The 18,149-nt window shown below is 48.4% G+C and overlaps 1 protein-coding gene across 1 annotated transcript; it reads left to right on the top strand.

The window, feature by feature from the left end:
- The first annotated feature begins 384 nt into the window (after window positions 1-384).
- Window positions 385-17,258, top strand: LOC131212423 (putative odorant-binding protein A10). Its single transcript, XM_058206280.1, has 2 exons — window positions 385-1,114; window positions 15,969-17,258. Exons 1-2 carry the CDS (start codon window positions 907-909, stop codon window positions 16,109-16,111), a joined length of 351 nt encoding a protein of 116 aa, XP_058062263.1. The 5' UTR covers window positions 385-906; the 3' UTR covers window positions 16,112-17,258.
- Window positions 17,259-18,149: the final 891 nt, after the last annotated feature.

Below are 18,149 nucleotides of genomic sequence, written 5' to 3'. Positions count from 1 at the left end.
AAAGTATTGAAAACAAAATGTACACATTAAGCAGTTTCCCGAATTCGTGTAAATAACTCATTTCTCCATACTCAAGTTGGTATCGGTGGGAGAACAAAAGAAAATTTGTCAACATTGCTGACGACGTTACGTTAATTGGTACCAAAAGCAAACATTGCTCATAAAAATCGGTCCGTGGTCGCATTTTGCTAATCGTTTTCTATTCGGTTCCGACAACGTGCTTCCTTACAATGTGGAACCCGAGAGAAAGGACAACATCGCCCGTCTCTCAGCGGATGTCCTTTCGCTTCGCTCGCGCTCAATGGGCTCGCTCTCGCGGCGTGCGAACTCGTGGCATAAAACACCGCACACCGTTTCGGTACAAAGTCAGTCTTTGGCGGGATTCCAACCTATCCGGACAGTGATATCGCGTGCGTGCAGACAGCAGTGGCAATAGAGGCCCGCTGGTGAATCTCGTCCACCGCGTACATCATTCACTCATACCCCACATTGGATAAGTGCCGGGAGCATCGGGTATCCGGAAGTGTCAACGCTATCATCATCAAATTACAGTCTGCGTCCACTTCTTCGATTTCGTCACATTCACCAGTGTAGGACCGTGCCCGGCCTCGGCACGTTTGAAGGCTTTTGGTTTACGTTACGCCATAATAGGCATTAATTTATTACATTAACGCGCCACCGCGAAACCGGAGCCGTTGTAACAAAGGTTGCCGGCCAGCGAGTGTGGGTTGATACGTGCGGTGTTCAGCGCAGTTCCCTTGAAGTTGACGCGGTCGACAAGCGTGTCGAAGCAGTGATCCTGCCACGCGGATAAGGCGAACGAACATAAAGAAAAATCACCACCAACAGGCTCGGTATCAAGCGACCGACGGGCGGACGCAACTCAACGACGACGACGGCACAGAAATGAGTTCAAAAGCATTACCAAATCTATTTATGCTATCAGCGGCAGTAATTGCGCTGATGGCACTGCTGATCGTCGGGCCACAACCGGCGGCAGCCAACGACAGCCAGAATATTAACCGACTGCTGAACAATCAGGTGATTGTCAGCCGGCAGATCATGTGCGTCCTGGAGAAGAGCCCCTGCGATCAGCTCGGCCGCCAGCTAAAAGGTTCGTATCCGCCGATGCGTTTAGTTACCCTAATGGACTAATGGATTTCCGGCCTCGTGTCTTGCGGATGCTCCCGCACTCGGGTTGTCCGTTGAAAGTGTGTCCGTACAAATTGATCATTCTGGGTTAGGGACCCGATTTAGATTCAATTTGATTGGGCCGATTTGGGCAAAAAGGGCCCATGGCCGATGCTCGTTAAAGTATAGGAGATCATCAGTAATGGATGTATTCAAAATACAGGGACTGGAGGTTAACAGGTTCTTGATTCTTTTGAATTTATTAGCATTTCGAAATCAACCCAAATTGATAGCAAATTGATTGATAAGATATTGTAATTTCAATTTGTTATACTTTTCACTTTTAAAGACTTTCTTAGTAAGGAAATTTTGTTCATAAACACAAAAAATCCAGTGTTATGAGCAGCCCAATTTGAACATATACGCAACCAAAAGTAACGAAACTTGTTTTTAGTCAGAACTTATCGTGAAAGTTTTTACTATCACCACCAGTCACTGCCGCATAGTGATGATGGGCTGACTGCACGAAATACATTATCGGGCAGTAATTATAAGCCGCCATACCTATCTTTCCATACTTTACGCAACAAAATTTTCCGCTGTTGTCCTGTCGACTTGTTCTTTTTTACACTCCGACACCGCACTCGTGTCGCGTTCTCGGAAGAAAAGCGATGCTGTGCACTATCCGCATCGACGAGACTGGCGCCAACGACCAAAACGACAGCCTACACGGAAGTTCAGGATGCGAAGAAGAACCCGGAAAAACAACCCGGGGAAGCATTCTCAGAAAATTCATTAACGGTACTCATAATGAAGTGAAATAGGAAGAGATTATGGTGGATTATGGTTGAATTGTTTTTGTGTTCCGAACGGTTTGATTCCTACTGCTCGCCACCAAAAGCATGGGATGAAACCGGCCGACGGGCAACGTAAACAGTGGGGCCATTTGCTTTCCTCAGCTTTTGCCCCGGAATCGGCGGGACCGGTTCGCTTCCTAATGTGGCTAAAGTACCAGGCGCCTCCATTGTGATTTTCCACGAGCTTCGCGCAGTATTTGTACAGTATTAAGCTTGATATCTGCGTTCGACACTCTCTCACCGCAAATAATGTTAAAGCATAAAGGTAAATTCAGCCGAAAACTCACCCATCGGGCATCGTCTACATGCTTTACCGTACACACTCTAATATTTGAATGTTCTCCTTCGGTGAACTTCACGCTACGGTGTCATCACGATTTTTGTACCATCATTAAGCATTTTTTTAATTAAAGCTCTTTCGTACGAAAACGTGACCAAAGAGCTGTTAAAAACAATGCGCTACCTAACGGGTGAGAGGTGACTGTTTTTGCTTCACCCCTTGGCAGGGTTTTCAATTTTCTGCCCCTGCAACGGTGCCCTGTGCCCTGGCCAAAGGACAAGCAAATAATGGAAGTTTGTAAAAACTCCATTCAAGGATACGTTTTTGTTGCCTCCGGCTTTTTCCGTAAAAACAGAAGATTCACGGCGATGAAGTTGTTGATTGTGTTTTCCTCCATGAAAGATTTTTTTTGCCAGTGTCAGATTATGCCTCTTCTCGTCGCTTCCGTAGCCTGATGCAAAACAGGTTTTGCTGTTTCCATCGTTCGGCGCCAGGCAAGGTTTGTTATTGGAGCATTATTTATCTAACGATAGAATCTGGGTCCCCCTTTTACCGTCCATTAAATCTTCTATTTCTGTTGTATTAAAAGAGAGAGAGAGGGAGAATGAGAATAAACTTATGGTAATGTCGTCTGCAGTTTCACCGGCCACGCAGCGTCCTCGCCTGTGCGGACATTTTCTAAGAAGCCTGTTGAATGTCGGAACAGGAAGCAAGCTGACGGGCCGAAGGCCGTAATCCTCTTTCACGCTGCCGGTGTGTGGTCGAAGGAGATTGTGCTTCATTAGCAGTGCCGATTATTCTCTTCCACAAGCCCACTCGGAGGAATGCAAATAGTGAAAGAAATGGGCATCGCTGGACAAAAACTAGTCGCAACTGACGTGATGTCGGTATTTCTTGCAGTAACAGGAATTGGCGTTTAGTTTTACCGCTTTCTTCTGACCCAGACAGAAAGGCTGCCTTCAGCATCAGCTTGTCGTGTCCATTTACTGCGCTCGAAGACTCAGTGTCGTTAAGTGCCAATCGATGCAGAAAGTCACCCTCATAAAGTCCACACGGGAGGAGCATATTGCACGAAAATGTGTGAAAATGATTCTTTCTTTTCCCCAGATTGGCTACGAAAAGGAAGGAGAAGCCAAGAAGTGTCTGGGAAATCACTCCCATCTTTCCGGCTCAACCGAGCACGGGACACATTCTTTTGAATCGTTTCTTCGTTCCGTTCCGTTCGTTCGTTCTAGCTCAAGGTTGCAACACCTTCTCATTCGGTGTCAGACCATGTTGACCCAAATATAAACTGGCTACGTTTGGCGTCGCAAAATTTCGGAATTACATGAAGCAAAATATCAGCATTGATGTTAACTTGAAGCAACTATTCCATATTCAGGCTAAGCGTCATTTTGCCATGTATCTGGACCGATGTAATAAATTGACACGAATGTGATGTAACGAAAGTCTTGTTTGCTGCACTTAATTGATATTTGCAAAATGTTGCAGGGAACGTCTATAAATTGCTCGCAACACTCTACAGCAGCGGAATGCATCGCAAGGCATCCCCACAATAATCCGCAGTCAACACGTTAATGAAGTGCCTAGCCGTACCATCGCGTTCGGCCAGTTCCCGCGTCCTTACCACAATCGGAAGAATGGCGTTTACATGGTACTAGATTTGTCCTCTCGTTGCATTCGTACCATGGAAGCGTTTAATCCTGCCAATCCTGTCCCTCTAGTTTTCCCATCGAAAGATTAATGCGTTTATTTCCACCTTCGGGAAAGGAACTAGCGAAACGAAATGGTGACGAAGGACAGAACAGGAATGCTATAACTCACTTCCCAAACCCTGTCAACAGCCCAATTTACAACCCTCATCACGGACGATAATTATGTCACGACAACTTCAGCCGACAGGCTTAACAGTGGCAGAATCAGCATCAGACAATTTGCCGAATCGTCGTCCGTAGTGGCCGCCACCGTTCGGAATTTGAGTAATTGAGTTCAGGTGGCATATTTGTTTAAGGTCTAAAATTAAAGTTAATTGTAAGTTACAACGTCATGTTCAACATCCCACACCGGACATAGGCCCCGAACCTGATGATGGTAGTTGAACCACAAGCACGTACCGACCGAAATTAAATCGAAAGCTGACGGCAGCAACTGTTACCTTCTTGTATCTGTTATGAAATCGGACTCGAGTCCGAGTCAGCTTCTCATTTGTTCAACTACCGAGACCGAAACGAACCGATGTTGGCATTCGATGCGTGACAACCGGAGTGATTTCCATATCCGCAGGCCGTACATCGGTGATGCCGTAGCAAAAAGTCGCAATTTCGGGTCGTAAACTTCTAGAACCGTTCGGCTACCGGCCCCAAGGGATACACGGGGCATAAATTCCATCTCGGAATTCCAAAATTTCATTGAAAATTATGCTGTCCGTTGGTTTGAACCCATTTTCCTTAGGCCACCGACGACCGGGAGCCGTTTAGCAAAAGGATGGAAATGGTACAGCCGAAGCCCTGCGCAATTGGCGTTTGGCAAAACCGTTTTTTTTTTCATTCCAAAAATGGGACAGAATCGAATCGAACCCGTCTGATGTTTAGTTGGGTCTTTCCGAAAGGGCCGCAACATTATGCCAGCCGGACCCGGGTCGATACGGTCGTCTTCCGGCCGTTGCCCTTCGCAAATCATTGCGATCTGATTATTTGAATTCGACACGGAATGGGATTTCGTGTACTGCCGGCGAGTTTAACGATCGAATTTAGAATCTATTTTTACTCACCTTCCTCATGGGGGCCGGGACCAATGTTCGTCTAATCTAATGCTGCTTCGCAATCGCATTTGAACTGGCACTAAATTTTAAGCCCCCGAAAAGGATGATTTTTATGAGCCCCACCATAAAATGCTCGTTAACCGTACCGCACGCTGGTAACCGTGTTCTTGTCGCGAATATTGGCACAAACAAGGAAAGTAAAAGATTTATTTGCCCTCGTAAAGCATTTGTGCCCCTTTATTTACTACCGTGCCAGCTGTTGCAGACAGCCAGTGGTCAGCATATTGCTATTGAATAGAAGGCAAAGGAAAATTGTTTTATTTTCCCCACTGCGACTCGGCCTTTCTCGATGCGCCAGGCGATCCCTGAACAATGATGGGCGGCTAAGTGCGTCAACAATCGATACATTTTCACGATGGGTCCTCGATGGTGGCTCGAAGCGGTGGAGCGTAAAATTCATCATTAATTTCAATGGCACGAATAATGCCGGTATAGGCCTGGTTTGTTCTCGTTCGGCGTAAAATGTTAACCCAAAAATTAATTAAACTGTCCCAAGTATTTCAGCAGACCACCGGTTCAGAGTTGTAAACCCAAAATCTCGCTCTCCGATCTGCCCCACAATTTGTTAGACAGAGTATCCGACCGCGCACTAATTCCATGTTATGGAAAAACAAGGGGAGAAAGTTACCTAAAGCTCCGACGTTTCGAGCAAAATTAACGTATAACCAATACCTTATTTATGTTTATTAAATGTCAGTACTGGGCTGTATGGGCTAAGCGCATCCAATGAACTTTTAACACCAACCGCTCTGTTGCTAGACCAGGGACAGATTCTGAGGTCGGACACTCCGAGGTTCAGATTTAACCTTCTCTCATCCAACCTTATCACAGCCAGCAAACAAACACACCGCAAATAACGAGAAAATTACTCACCAGCGAACTTTATGTAACTTTCCGTTGTTGGTAACATAAATTGAGCTGAACAGCTGATGGTTTGATCGCCCGCTGGGCCATACAGACCACCAACCGAGCCAAAGGCTTGCCATTCGAACGGTTGGGAAACAGAAACGAACTTTCGGTCCCTCGGCAGCAACACTCCCCGGCCAAGCTGTACCCGCATCTGGGAAAAGCTCATCGTCTGGCAAACCGGAACATAGTGTTCCGTACGGTCCCGTCGACGAAACTTGTAGCGAATCGAATTCATTTACGCTTTTCGTTTCGCAAGAGCATAGAGACAAAAAGGAAAATCAATCGAAACGAAACCGATACTTTCCTCCCCGGTGGGAGTTTGCCGTGGTGAGCGAAGACCCGGGTCCTCCAGTAAAAGTATCGTTGTGATTGAAAGTGATTGAAAGCACGATTGCCAGGTTGCCCAAAAGCCCACCATGCGGTAATTTGCTGCTTTTATCGGCTTTCAATGGCAGGGTGAGCAAATATTCATGGCATCCATTTGCACCGCTGGGACGCTGGGAGCTAAATTTTGAGCACAATTGATCGACATGGATAGACTAGACGAGTTCCCACGAGAAACGGCAGCCCGAGCGCCCGACGAACCGTTTGGGGGCCAGTAGATGGAACATTTCAATCGACGAACAATCGCACTGAAACCGGCTCGCAATATTCATGAGCATTTCTTCACCAAACAAAGGACTTTAATCCGGAAGGACCCCAGACCCCATCCCGCCACGTGATGTCTCCTACGGACAACAAATCCCCTCGCTGGGCCGCTGCTCTTTATGTCGCTGTGTTTGCAGAAATTTACATTGTTTCGGTGGAAGGCACCAAATCCTGCTAATGATGCTGCTCGATCGTCGAAGGGATGATTGTAAGAATCCCTTAATCCCACCAGCCATCGTCTATTCATCGGCCGACATCACCTTTCGCCAAAGGCCATGATGGGGGCCGGCACCGGAACAAAGTTGGTGCCTGGTGCACGTTCTGATCCGTGGCGTGAAACGTGACACTCTCATGTCGGAGATGTAGCACAAACGTAGACGATTCTCGACACATGAAATGAGTTTTGTTGCCCAGCGCACTGTTCTGCGCTTGGCCCTGGCACTGGCACTGGCAAGTTTCTCAACCCATCTTCTGACGTGCTGCCATAAAAAAGCCATCCTTCCTCGTCCATTCGTCCATGAAACCGTGTTCCGTTGAGGCAAGGGTTCCGCTAGTAAATTACCTCCTTCCTGCATCGATCTGGCGCAACGCTACGGTGTGGCGCAACTTTTGAGCCATCCAGCCGGTACCACACATGGTGGCCACATGGCTTATCGCTCGGGCGACTCTGTGGTGAGCCGTGTGAGAGAAAAAAAAACCCATGCCCCGAACAACGTCAAAAATCCTGAGAATGACGGGCGTAAGCGCGAAAAAATGTGCTCGTCAGCGCCCGTTTTCCCCCCAAATGACGCGACTTTTGGCCATATACTGCCACCGGGTGGAAAAACCGAAACTACACCACACAAGGACATCGGAAGCACCGTTGACGACTTTTGCATTCTAACGACCCGGCCACGGACCGCGACGTTGATTTGCAAGGCGCGCCAGTGAAACCGGCAAGGAAAAGGTGCACCACGCCTCATCATGCCAAAGTTTTTGGTGGCTCCCCACGGCACTCACTCACCGCCATCAGCCATCTTATCCACCGCCAGGAACCATTCGATCCGTCATAATTTATTCAACGTCGTTAAATCTTATCGCCGACGTAGGAGGCCTTGGCGGACGGGCTGTGGCATAAGATCGATCGGACTAGGTCGACGTGCCCTCGGCACCTAGGACCGTACTGACCGAAGCAAGAATCCATCATAGCCGCCGCTGCTGACGGAACCATCAAACACTGCAATGCGCCGTGGTCAAAGTAAATAAATTACCAATGAACCTCGGGCCTCGGGCCGGGCCGGAAATGAACGGTGATGGCTAATGAAATTTTATCACCTTCCTGGCGCTCCGATGTGATTGATGATTGGGCCACGCTTTTAGCGCCTCCGAAAAGTAAACCGAAGGAATTAAAGTGAATAGACTTGAGAGGCACGCCAATTACCCTCTCCGGATCGGGCTTTCTCTATTCGCCAACGTTCCATAGGGTGGATTAGGGGGCTTCCGTTCGGAATGATCAGTGAAACCGTATCTGGAACCACACTTGAAGAAAGCCAAAGAAGCGGAGCTTCGGCCATGAAATGCGGGCATCTAACCACAAGGCATCTGAAGGAATTCGGTTGATAAAGAAATTTAATACATTCCATATCCGTTGTCGCCTCTCGGGAGCAGCAATTTATCCGCAGGTCAGTGGATGCTTCTAATGAAATACCGATCCTGTTCGAGCTCCACAATGGACACTCCTTTGGGTGGCGAGTCATGTGGCTCGTTTTGCTTGGAACGGACGAGCTTCCTTGCACCATTCTGTCTTTCTGCCTCAAAGCGCAATATTTAAATGGGAGTTTATCACACTTTAAATTGCTTTAAGTACTGAAAATGGTAATTTAATTATTGCAGACCAAGACATGAACCATTTTTTTCCCCTCTTATTTTGATGCATTGTAATAACATAAATCACAACCCGCGTGTCCCGCACAGCGCACGGAGCACGGAACCCGGACAATTTAAACCGGATTGTCATGGCGCGTTACACTCGGCGCTTTCCGGAGACCATCGCATTCCGGCGTTTTGGCGCTCGCGGGGTAGAAAGTTTCGTGTTTGTTGGTCATAAATTTGCCAAACAAACGAAAACAACGTGGGACCCGTTCGGAAAACCCCCGACGGGTTGGCGGAAAAAGACGGAAAACTGTTATAAAACACTCCAGAGGCCGAATGCGGGGCGAACGTGATAAATTTACCGCACTCCGATGGAGCTGACTGATGGAGGAAACAAGATAAAGTTCCGGGACAGGTTAAGGACAGCACCGACTGGGTGGGCGCAAAAATACCGGGCTACGGGGCAACTGTTAAATATCGGGCCGCTCACTATTCGCCCACTCCCGGCCCTGGCCCCGGTGGGTGGCTGCAAAAAATAACGCCCCCGGGGGTTGCTGAAAGCTGCCAGTCTGGCCGGTGTTTTCTTTTGTTGCCTCGGGGATTAAATTTCCCGCCCAAAACTCGATCCACGGCCCGTTTACCGGTTTCGGGGCCAGACACAGTAACGAACGCTGGAATGTAGGTCCCACTCCGAACTCCCGAGGGGGGGGCAAATCGAAACGGGCGGTGTCAGAAACTTTCGCTCAAACGGGCCAAACTCCAACGCAACTGATTAACATATCACGCATCAGACGTCGGGGCGATGTTTAACATCTCTCGACGGCCTCCGGAATGAAGGCGGCGAATGGAATTAGAGCAAACACAAGGTCAGGGAAATTACTTTCGAACAAAATTAAACTTGTGCGCCCACATTGTCACGTTAGGTCTGCTGCGGCCAATAAAGGTAAGTTCCGCAGAAATGTGGTTCCCCTCGCTTGCTAACGAAACGGAAGCCGCAGTAATTGGTGGCCACGCGCGTATACGCGCAACCTGCGGCAACACGGATCGCTTACGTAAACAACTTACTGCGTGTCGTGTTTACGGCCGACTCGCAGAAGACTAAAAATGGAAAATCACAACTCCAGGAAAATTGTGGGGTGCCCAGAAGCCACTCCTGTTCAGCGTCCATCATCGCGCCAGCACCATCAAGCACCCTGACTCCGACCGCTAAATGCCGTGCACTCGACAACTCCGCGAGAAGGGAAATTTATTCATTGCCGAAAATTGTATTCCCCATTTCGCGGCCCAATGGGCTGGCGGAAAAGAAAAGGATGTTGGTAAAGTTTCTACATTACGCAACTTAACCCCCGGCGGCGGCGAATATCGCGCCCCTTCGCACCCGTGAGAGCGCCAATCTCCGGGTTCTCACTCTGCTTAGGGTTGATTTTCGGCTATTACTTTTATTTCTCAATCTTTCGCCCATCGGTCCGAAGGAAAATGGAAAAAGTTAATCAGGGCTCAAACATTCGGCTGACTTTGGCGCTACGAACGGGTCCTGAGGACTCTCGGCCGAGTGGTAGTAAAGATGAACATTTAACGTTTCCCAACGTTTGCATGATGCTTTCCCAGGATCGTGCTCGCTGGTCGCTGCCCACTGCGTTAAATGGCCGCCTGATAATCGACCTTCATGGATGTGGCAAAAACTGGGTTCCATAATTGGAAAACCTTCGTTTCAGATCGACGGCACATGCTGCAAAGTGGTGGCCGATAGGAAAGTAACCAGTCATTTACCTGCCTTCACGCATTTTATTAGCCGGCTGGCTGGCCGGTGAGGCCGGCGGGGCGAATGGAAGAGCCAGTTCGCGGAAGTCGTCTTAAACGTGGCGCTCCCATTATGAACGCACCTTCCGCATGGGAAAGGAACAGGCGGCAGTCAGTGCTACCGTTGGAATTCCATTCACCTGGGCAACCTGAGTTGAAGAAATTTATGGAAATTTGTGAATGTTGATCACTGTTGCTTTCTGTAACGTTGTACTTTTACATGTGAGGTTGCTAGCACGGAAGGTTGCTCTAACGAAAGCAGGCCCGGGATAAGAAGGGGTCGGTTCTTAGTCGTAAATTTTGTTTAGTCGATATAATTAAGAAATAGAAATACACCCCGGCCTTTAAGAAATTAAAAACAATTTAATTTCTCAAAAGGCACAAGCAAGCAACCGTCTCTCGTTGATAAGGATTTAATGAGCAATTTCGGCTCCGGCCAGTGGCCATAAAAAAACGGTACATTCGCCGTCACATCTCATTATTGTATTACACGCGGATCATAACGTGTAATGGAAACTCCGGTAATGACTTTTCCATCGGCATTCCGGGACGGATATTTCCGCAGCAAGCGCTTTGCGCCAGTAGCGGACCGGGGTTTGCATCATTCATCAAGAGCACTTTGCCATCGCGAAGACGACCCACTGCCCAGGAAGGCATTTAATTTGAATAATTAAAATCTACAACAACTGCAGCACCGTAGCACGGAGCCGTACATCGTTCTGCTTTTTCCAGGCCGGCCTGACCGGCTCGCGAAAGGTCCTTGCGGACCTTCTTGTAGGGCAAAAACATGAGGCCGAGTGTTTCCTTTCGTCTGAGCCCACCATCACCGGCGACGGTAGGCGATCAGGATCGGGCTTTTCTTTCTTTTTAATTGAGATAAATTGCAACCTGTCACGTGGAGTTACTTCGAGTGGCCGTGGGCAGCGAACGATTAGGAGGACAAAACCGATTGGCCCACAGCCAGCCGCATGATCGCCAGTAAGCCGGACAGTAGAATACAGGCTTGAAGTAATTAGTTCCTTAAAAAAAGGGATGCATCCATCGATCGATTGCCATTAGTCGGGCTCGGCAAATTGAGGCAACTATCGGAAAGCAGTACCCCACTGCCACAGAATGTAGCGAAAGAAGAAACTTTACAAAAACCCCAGTTTCGGGAGCTACTTCGAAGAGCGTATAATTAGATTCTTGCACCATCCATTAAAAGTGCAGAGTGCTGTTGACTGCCTGGTGCTGCTGCACCGGAAAGAACCCATCAAGATGAAAATCTGCACTCCGTCTCCGGGAAGTATCTCTTCGGAGCGGAACTGCCACATGGCAGACGCTCGGAACGAAACTTTATCAATTAAACGGAAGCAGCCGGAAGCGACGTCAGCGTATGTTGGAGCTCTTTCAATGCTGGCATCCATCCGTTGCTCCGAGACGTCATCTTGTGCTGTGTCGGTAAAGGAGCTTTCAACGTATGCTATTCGTACAAATGTGGAAAATTTATTATGCATCCCGACTTCCGTCACCGTTGCGTTCGGATTCGAGGAAGAAAAAAGAAATCAGTTTTGGAAGCAAAATCTTCGTTCTTCGGAACATCATCTTAATACCCAGTCTAGGTGCACGCCTGCGCCAACTGTCGTACGCTCTGCAAGGTCCTGCGGATGCATGGACCTCCTGTTGACACATTGCATCAACTTTCGTCCGATAGAGAAGGTGTCGCAAAAAATCGGATGCTCTGAGAAGGGTTGAAAGAAGGAAAGGCGCAAATTAATAGGGGTTTTCTCTCGGACGTTACATCGTAAGGCTGCTCTAACACATCCGTCGCAATGGCTTCATCGGGCAATGGCCGTATTTATGGTGCATCCAAGCACAGTGACATCCCTCGGGCGGGCGAAAACGGGGTGGGTGAACTGGCCCAACTCGCCATCCACTTTCCCTAACACCCATCAACGCTCGATCCCGTTTAAAATAATCCTTCGGCGCTACGCCGGTGCGCAAATATTTTGCAAACTGGCACATTTGCACGGTCGTTTTGCTTTCCGTTCTGCTTACGTTTCATTTTTCCGGATCCGGTCCATTTACCGTAGGCGATGGGTGATCATCCATTGCTGACGCCACCAGAACGTTTCGGTTTCGCTCTGCGGCTCCGTGCTCTGGATTTGGCCGGAACCGGAGCGGAAGCGGCCAAACGCCTGCGCGAAGTGCGGTAATTCAATTTGCCGGCAGAGGAAGAAAAATTAACTCCATTTATCGCCTTTTCACGTGACTTTTCCTGCCATGTGCGATAGCCGCCAGTGGCCAGTGGCAGCTTTCCCGGGAGGTAGCCGGATTTTGCGACCGAATTTCTCCCATCGAACGCGCATGACGTCCATTCGTTGGTGTTGATTTCCTTTCCCCGTGAGATTTCAACTTAAAATCTACACCATTACGCGGTACAATTACATCCCTCTTCCAGGAATCTGGAACCACAAATGGGGCAGCCGGTGTCAGCATTTTATGGGGCTTTAATTGCTGTTTCCCTTATCAGGAGCCAAATTTGGCCCGAGTGTGGGACGAACACATGCGCTGTGGTATGGAGCTCTAGGGGGGGTCAACTTTTCCCACGAAACGCTTGACCACCGGGCGAGACGAACGCTCGATGGCCCAACCCCCGGCCCGACGTGAATCTTTTTTGGGGAGAAAGTTTTAATTAGAAAATAATTTAATCTCCACCGGTGAATCGTAGCATGGGAGCATGGGTGTTGATTACTTTCGGACGGATGCCAATTACTCCGGCCCCGGGAGGGATGCCACATCCCGTGCCACTGCCATTTTCCGCCAGGTAAGTGATCCCGGAGGAAACTCTTGCCCAAGTGCCGCTTTACGAGCCGCTAAGTGCCATTAATGGAGTCGAAGAAATTAATCGATAACGCTAATCGAAAATCGCGTACAACGCTGCTAACAACACAGCTATTGGGAAAACTTTCGAGACATCCCCGCTAATTCCCGCCCGGAACTCGGTTGGAAAGCATAACGAAAACATCGACCATAATCGCTGTGTGCCGTTTGCATACTTGCCAAATTCTTGTAATTTCTCGCGTCCTGAATAAATTTAACAAATTTAGTTTCAGTACGTACCGTTTCTAGGGACATCTTATCGATAGCAAGACATTCCTGAGATGTCTCCTGCAGGCATCCGTCTGGGGCCAGCTCGAGGGTTGACTTGCTCGTGCTCTGTAAGCCGTGGCCGTGCAGCTGTGCACGAAGAAGTGATGATGGGAAACCGGCCCGGTTTGAGCTCTGGGAACGACAGCTTGACTAAATGTGTTGACAGAACATTACGGCGTACAGTACAACGGGACGGCGTTGCATCGTGAGTTCATTTCCGGCTGATGATGAGATGGAGAACAAGATTCAATTTGTAACGCTACAGAGCCCGACCCGGGCTTCCGTCTAGATCTGGAAGTTCTATCTGGGAGCCGAGTTCCTTCAGACGGTGCATCGTCTGTAGTGACGTTCTATCCTTGACATGCAGCTGAAGTGACTGCTCGTGTGCCTTGGAACAGCTCGCCGTCCAACGAACTACAGCACATGCGACATCGCTGCAACGCTGAGCATGCCAAGGATTGCGACCATCCCGGGGAACCATTTTCACCCTATTTGCACGTCATTGTGAGCGATCATTAACGCAATTTGCTTACGGCTCTGCTCCGGGCCCGCAATGCATGACTAGGTTGTGGAACGGCAAATGACACTGCGGACCTGGTGTTTCTGGGTACACTGAACCATTTCCACATGGTCCCGTCTTTCGGACGGCCCAATCGCTAATGGATGAATGACACGCACGCACGCTACACATGTCAACAATGAGAATCCATCGCTTTGTGAAATGGCGCATATGGCCACAGAAGGATCATCAGCAACAACCGCTACACCACATTGAAAATATCCATCCTGGTTGCCTTCCATCTGTCCCAATCGGATCGAAAGCATATCATTATTTATTCCATTGCTACAAAAACTGTCTCCCGGGGACAACTCAACAAGATTGCAGCGCTCTGCCCAAAGGCTCTGCGAAATATGAGCTTGAGCTTTGAGTTCGCGGAATTGCCCTTCGCAATTCGTGCGCTCCCAACCATCCGCCTTTACGGACTCTGTTCGATTCCCATTTCTGCCCATCATTATGAAGCCAATTGGCTTCGCTTCGCTACTTGACCGACAGCAGCAGCTGTTCTGATGCCGACGGAGGCGCGGAGATTTATATTTGTAGGGAACCCGTCTGGATCTCCGTTCGCCAGCGTTTGCAATTTCCCGACCGGGACCAGCGACCGGCCGTCTAGGTAAATAGTTCTTCCCGGGGGCTCAGTAGCTAAATGCACTCGGAGTGCTTCCTGCGAAGCGGCCAGAGGGCTGAGTCGTCTATAAACAGTGAAACTTTGTCTGGGAGAGATTTTTCCGCGAACCCGCCCAGGTTGCCTTAAAAGAGCGGACCCGGTTGTATTTTGAAATTAAATTTTATAATGCTATGTGCTAATACTTAACACTAATCGAATTAAAGTGAATTAATTAAGTAATGGAACAACATTTGAACTTTCTGCTCATTCGCCGCGATGAGTTTAATTGACTTTACCGGCATCATAAGCTTAGCGCTTGACTGCAATATTCCATTAACCCCGGGCTGATGCACTTTAGTTCATCCTGAGTGTGGTCCCCGGCGGTACAATTAATTATGCGCCACGGATAGCATGTGCTGTTGTAACATCAATTACAGCGAAATGTTACACCACAACCCAGCTGCTAATTAGTACTATTTACGCGGCCGCCAGTTGAGGGCTGGTGTCCTTTTTTTGCTTTAGCTCACGCAAACAAACCTTGTGTGGTTTGTTTGCGCAGTGACGTGGTTTATATTATGAACTGCAGGCAAATCAACGAGCATTATTCTCCAACGGCGTATGAAGGAACATTGAAAATGCAAAACAGCATAGATATTAACAAGACAGAAAGTATTGGACCGGAAAGGTTCTTCCGATTCAAAGTCATCGCCTAAGCACCGGTTGATCCATCTCAAGTTCCCGTTGATAACCACCAGCTTAATATAGCCGGCATGTAAAAGGAGCATCCGCCGTTAAACCGGGTCCCGGAAGACATCCTACACCACAGAGTCCCTTCTGCTGCGTATAGGTTAATTTATCGTCCTTGGTTGTGGTGCGTCAGCAAGGCATAAACTTTTGCCCCATCTTGCACTACTCAAACGAACGTCTCGCCACTTCTCCACCACTCTTTACGGCAAGGACCGCCATCCATCAAACGTTGCCAACAACACGTGTACATACTTGAACTAGTTGTCGAATGTTTTCGACAAGTCTTCTCCTAACGAGCAGCTGCGTCAACAGTAACGGCGGAACACTACATGCTAGTAAAATAGTTTACTTTCAAGCTTACATTAGTTGCACGGCAGGAAACTTGAGAGAATTCGCTTCCTCGAGAGAACTTGCTCGCTTCGCGAACTTGAATGTGGGACCTATCAACTGACGAACGATCGGCGGCTTAGTCTTGGCCTTCACTTTGACAACTTTGAAGGAAGGCAGATGGTACAAGTTATTGAATGATTCGTTGATTATTCGGAGGAACTACACCGTAGCATGTGACATGCATCGAGCCAAAAAAGGGTACAATACTAATTTCCTCCATTGTTTTCTTCCCCTAGCTGCCCTGCCGGAAGTGATACAGCGCAACTGTCGGAACTGTTCCCCACAACAGGCTCAGAACGCACAGAAACTGACGAACTTCCTGCAAACTCGCTACCCGGAGGTGTGGGCCATGTTAATACGCAAATACGGCGCAGTTTAAAGGAAGGAGCTGGGTTTCTTCCAACCAACGACTGGACTGATGCTCGCCAAATCGTTTGCTCGTCCAGAAGGTGTCCCAGGAAAGATTAAATAATAAGCGTCAGGAAGCAACCGAACCGGAACTTCGGAAGACAAATCAATCGTCCTTGACTGTGCCAGGGCGCACAGCGAGCGAATCAGATGTCCGTTGAAAAGGCATCGCCACATATCGAACCTAGCACCTTTAAGAAGAATCTCCACCAGGTTGGCCAAACGGCGGATGTCGGCGAAAGCGGACGCAAAAATTCATTTCCCTGATGCGTCATCCGTCATTCTGCGAGCCGCAGATTGCGGAGTAGACGGACGAAAATATGGCGCAACGCCGCCATGGTTTATGCGAAACTTGATTGTAGCGGTCCATACTCATGAATACCCAGAAATATTTCCATATCGTAGCCATTCCCGTCACATGGCGCAACGCAGAACCCGAGAGTCACTAAGGGGGTCTCCGTTCCTTGGACGATTGCTCTTTCACAGTTGCTCCCGTCTGAGCCGAGCTGCACAAACTCAAGTTTGTCCCGAAAGTTTTATCGCTCCTTCTGCTTGCTCTCCACAGTTGGGTTGTTTTTGCTTTCCGTAACACTGGCCGAATCCAGCCGACACGTGGAGCAAGCCGCTTAACGAGTTTTCTGTTGGATGGTTTGCTAAAATTGTTTGTACGACAGGAAACAGTAAAGTACGATGCATAATCCGATTATGGACGTGTCTGTCTTCTCGTGTTGTTACGGGCATCACCGGCTCACATCGTCTTCATCAACATCAAACTCCAGCGTGGTGGTGGAGCATTAGAAGAGTATAACATTAATAATACTGTTAAAATCAATAATAATACTATGTGATAGATCCATATCCTTGTCGACAGAACTGGCCCAGAGTAGGACAGGCATGAGGGAGTCTGTAAGTTTGAGAATAAAAACAGTATCAATCACGATGCAAACGGCGTCGGAAGTAGTTAAGTAGTGCAAACATTAAACTCCGAATGGATGGACCATTGAGTGTCCGTATCATTTCCACATGGTCATATTATTACTCACGAGTAAATAGTATAACGGTAAGTTATCTTGGTAGGGCCTTCGACTTTTACACTGTTCCGGTTTCAGAAGCAGCTGGAACCATGGTCTGCCCTCCTGGTGAATTTGGTTTCAGTTTGGTTTGATGTAATAAAAACGGTCGAAAGTACGGATACACGTGTTTGATAAGGATTACAGATTTTATTAAACTTTTTACTATATTTTTCTTTTAGCGCTGAAGGAGCCGCTCTAACACACCGTTACAGTTGATCCGAAAAATCAATAAGGATGATGCTTTTATAACCACCCTTCCATGTGCGATTTCTGCAGGATGCTGAAGGCATCTGATTTTAGTACATCATTCGGGGGTACACTAAAAACAGCCATGTAAACAGCAGCCCAAAGAGCCCCCTTTTATCGCCCGCATAAAAGTGCGTTTTCCCGGAGATCAAAGAAATCGTTTCGCCGATATTTGGTAAATTATGATATCCTTATCACCGAACACCGGCGTAGCTTCTCGCTGGTCGGATCGTAGTCTTTGATCGTAAAAGGTTTACTTTGACCCATTTTTCAATCACTGGCATCCGATGGCATTCGGTTGCCAATATTGTGGCCCATAATTTGCTTTTTCAACACACTCGCCGAATCATCGGGACCGTATCCACAAATCCGCCTAATGGGTGAATGATTCAGGGACTTGTCCCAAACGCCCGAGCAGAGGTCACAGTAACGGGATCCTCCACAAGAATTCCACTCGCCTGGAGATGAACCCGGAAACAGGTCACCACATTGCCGAAGGGAACAATACGATCCCAACAAATGTCCCCAGCGAGCGCGTTGCGATTCCGAGGACCGTTTCTATCGAAGAAAAGGGACACCCTACTCCATTGGCCGAATTCCAACGCGAGCACTGTGTGTTGCCCACGGGGTTGCTATGGGGCCACAGGCACTCCTGGCCAGTTCCCCAGTACAATGGACCACTTCCTGGGC

This window comes from Anopheles bellator, chromosome 2, assembly GCF_943735745.2.
Source record: "Anopheles bellator chromosome 2, idAnoBellAS_SP24_06.2, whole genome shotgun sequence".
In the NCBI taxonomy this organism is placed as follows: domain Eukaryota; kingdom Metazoa; phylum Arthropoda; class Insecta; order Diptera; family Culicidae; genus Anopheles; species Anopheles bellator.
The sequence above is the reverse complement of the archived record's forward strand: the minus strand, read 5'-3'. Positions and strand labels throughout refer to the sequence as shown.

Coding starts and splice junctions, on each gene's coding strand:
- LOC131212423 (XM_058206280.1), top strand. CDS start 907: ATGAGTTCAAAAGCATTACCAAATCTATTTATGCTATCAGCGGCAGTA. Junction 1,115..15,968: donor GCTCGGCCGCCAGCTAAAAG/GTTCGTATCCGC, acceptor TTCTTCCCCTAG/CTGCCCTGCCGGAAGTGATA.